The 2854-nt window shown below is 57.8% G+C and overlaps 1 protein-coding gene across 1 annotated transcript; it reads left to right on the top strand.

Annotated features, from left to right (window-relative positions):
* Window positions 1–283: 283 nt before the first annotated feature.
* On the top strand, window positions 284–1550 carry Cited4 (Cbp/p300 interacting transactivator with Glu/Asp rich carboxy-terminal domain 4). Its single transcript, XM_034502791.2, has one exon. It carries the CDS (start codon window positions 534–536, stop codon window positions 1080–1082), a length of 549 nt encoding a protein of 182 aa, XP_034358682.1. The 5' UTR covers window positions 284–533; the 3' UTR covers window positions 1083–1550.
* Window positions 1551–2854: the final 1304 nt, after the last annotated feature.

Genomic DNA, 2854 nt, shown 5'->3' with positions numbered 1-2854 from the left:
AGGAACTGACCCTCCCACCTCATCTTCTGGCAAATTCAACCTACTCCCATACTCTCACTAACCAGAACCTCGAAGGCCTGACCAAGCCCCAGAAAAATGTCAACCACCCAGCCCCATCAAAGTGCCTGCCACCTGGGACGTCCTTGAAGGCCCGAAGGGCGGAGCTCTGGTAGGGGGCGGGGCCGATGCCTTCTTGGACCCTACACGACCCGCCCAAAGGGATTCATCCAGCCAATGACAGACAGGGGGCGTGGCGATCCCGCCTCTTGGTATAAGAAATCGCGGGACTCCGAGGCACTGCGCGAAAGCTTGCGAAGCCTTGGGCAGTCAGGTTCTTTTGCGGCCTGCAACTACTGCCGTGGGGCAGCGCACAAGAGAGGAGATCTGGGAGACCCGGGTGAGACAGTGAACGAATCCGATTTGTTCTTCCTCTGCCTGGCTGAGTTGCAGGGACCGCACCGTACCGGGGTCTCCCGCCCAAGAGAAGCCGCTGGCCGAGACCCGGGGCGTGCGCTGACTGTCGGCCAGCTGCCATGGCCGACCACCTGATGCTCGCCGAGGGTTACTGCCTGCTACAGGTGCCACCGCACGCCCACGGCCCGCACGCGCCCCGGACTCTGCAGCCATACCCAGGCCCGGGCATGGACAGCGGTCTGCGGCCGCGAGGGGCTCAGCTGGGACCGCCGCCGCCACCCGGGACCCTGGCATACGGCTCCTTCGGGTCGCCGGTCTCCTTCCAGCCCTTTCCCGTCTCGCAGCCGCCGGGCGCCAGTAGCACGCACCTGCAGTCTGCAGCCACACCGTCTCCAGGCCGCATCCCGGCGCCCCCGGCAACCGCCGGAGGGCCCTCACCTCTACAGCCGGCTCCGGGAGCCGCCTCCCCGCTGCCGCCGCCGCCGCCGCCGCCCGCCCTGGGCTGCATGGACGCGGAGCTCATCGACGAGGAGGCGCTGACGTCGCTGGAACTCGAGCTCGGGCTGCACCGTGTACGCGAGCTGCCTGAGCTCTTCCTCGGCCAGAGCGAGTTCGATTGCTTCTCGGACCTGGGGTCAGCGCCGGCCGCCGGCTCGGTGAGTTGTTGAGCGCCACCACCGAGAGACGCGGGACTCTGCGCCCGGTGGCCCGACCCGCACACACCCTCCGTGAGGGTGGAGGCGCAGGGTTTAGGCGCCGAGACGGCTCCAGCTGTGGACACCTGCCTTGCCTCCAGGCCCTGCTTCCTGCCAGATGACAACTGGGTCTTGCTTCTCATACCCAAGCCTCAGCGGTCTAATGGAGGGGACTGAACCAGCCTTCGGATTCCACGTTCTTGAATTTTGCGCCCTCTTTCCGCCCCCTTTCCCCAATCTGAGCCATTGCAGGCCTCTCTGCCTGACCTTCCTTCTCATGCAGCCCACTAACCGGATTGGGTCTAGGGAGCCAGCTCCCTGTACCCTACCTTTCCTGGGCCTCTGGCCTGGGGGAGGGAAGGTTTTTACACCTAACCCCTGCAGAGTGGAACCATGCTCCGGGTGGCCTTGAAAACCAAAATAAAACTGGGTTGCTTTACAGTTTTGAGTTTCCATTTCCTTTTCAAACCCCACTCTCAAGTACCTGCAAGAAGCCTGAGGCTGTTACAGGCCCAAAGTGGACCTGAGGCACCCAACCCCAACAGCCCAAAGGGCAAGAAACCTGATAGTTTCTTTTGAAAATGTCTTGAGAGTTGTGCAATTGTCTGACATAACCTGAGAGGTCCAGGCTGCTGCCAGGCCAGTTAACAGCTTAACCTATTTGATTTCCTAGTCACCAGGACTCCAGGAACTGGGTGGTCCCTGAAGATGCAGGCAGCCCCAGCTTTGGACAGAGACTGTCTCACTTGCCCATGACACTGCCCTTTTGGTTTCCTTGGGGAGAGGTGGTCTTGATGCTTTTATAGTGTGTGTGTGTGTGTGTGTGTGTGTGTGTGTGTGTGTGTGTGTTGGCAGAGATTGAACCATACATGCTTCACACACACTTCATACTTCATCCATGTAATGACTATAGCACACTGTCAGACTCTTAGTCACCTCAGTAAAGTATAGAGATGTTTGTTCTGTGCATTGGTGCACAAGGAATCATAGGGACAGACCTGGAAACAGACTGTTCTTGGAACACGGAAGGGAGTTGTCCAGAAAACAGGTGGAATAGGTTCAGCTGGCTGGGGTGGAGGTCACTTCAGCTTCAGGGAGGTACACTTGATGGGATCAACAATATGGAATGACAAATGTTTTGAGGAACAGGACAGGACCTTGATTAAAGGGAGGGCCGCATACCAGTTCGTGGACTCTATGGGAAAGACAAGGAGCATCTGGAGCACACCAGGAAGATCTAATGGGCTCATGACAACTTTATGTGACCATCTAAGTCCTCATTCCACAGAAGAGGGGTGTGGTGCTAGCCCAAGCCGGGCAAGATTTAACTTTCTAGTCAAAATCTCTAGTGCGCCCTCTGCTGTCGACTCTGAAAAGATGCCCTACTGTGTGGGAGAAAGGCTGGAAGACAGGCTGAAGGCCAGGAGAAAGACCTGGTCCAACATGCTCCACATAAAGCTAGGGCCAGGCAGTGGTGCATTCTCTAGGAGACAGTAAATCCCAGAGACTCGAGAGCAAGGCCATTGAGCCTTCTGTCTCCAAATCGTTGGCCCTTGCTCTAGTGCCAAGTGCTCCTGCATGTGACCCTAGCAGCTGTGAGTTATCCCAGGGTACGCTGTGTGAGCGCTAGCTCTAATGCCTGCAACATGGACAAAGAGTGGGTGACAGGGTGTGTTCTGTAGATAAGCAAAGCTCTACTCTTAGATCCCAGGGCCTTCTGGGACAGATGGAAAGAAAGAGTCTTC

This window comes from Arvicanthis niloticus, chromosome 5 (genome assembly GCF_011762505.2).
Source record: "Arvicanthis niloticus isolate mArvNil1 chromosome 5, mArvNil1.pat.X, whole genome shotgun sequence".
Classification (NCBI taxonomy): Eukaryota; Metazoa; Chordata; class Mammalia; order Rodentia; family Muridae; genus Arvicanthis; species Arvicanthis niloticus.
Note: the sequence above shows the minus strand (reverse complement) of the source record. Positions and strands in the feature narration are given on the sequence as shown.

Coding starts and splice junctions, on each gene's coding strand:
- Cited4 (XM_034502791.2), top strand. CDS start 534: ATGGCCGACCACCTGATGCTCGCCGAGGGTTACTGCCTGCTACAGGTG.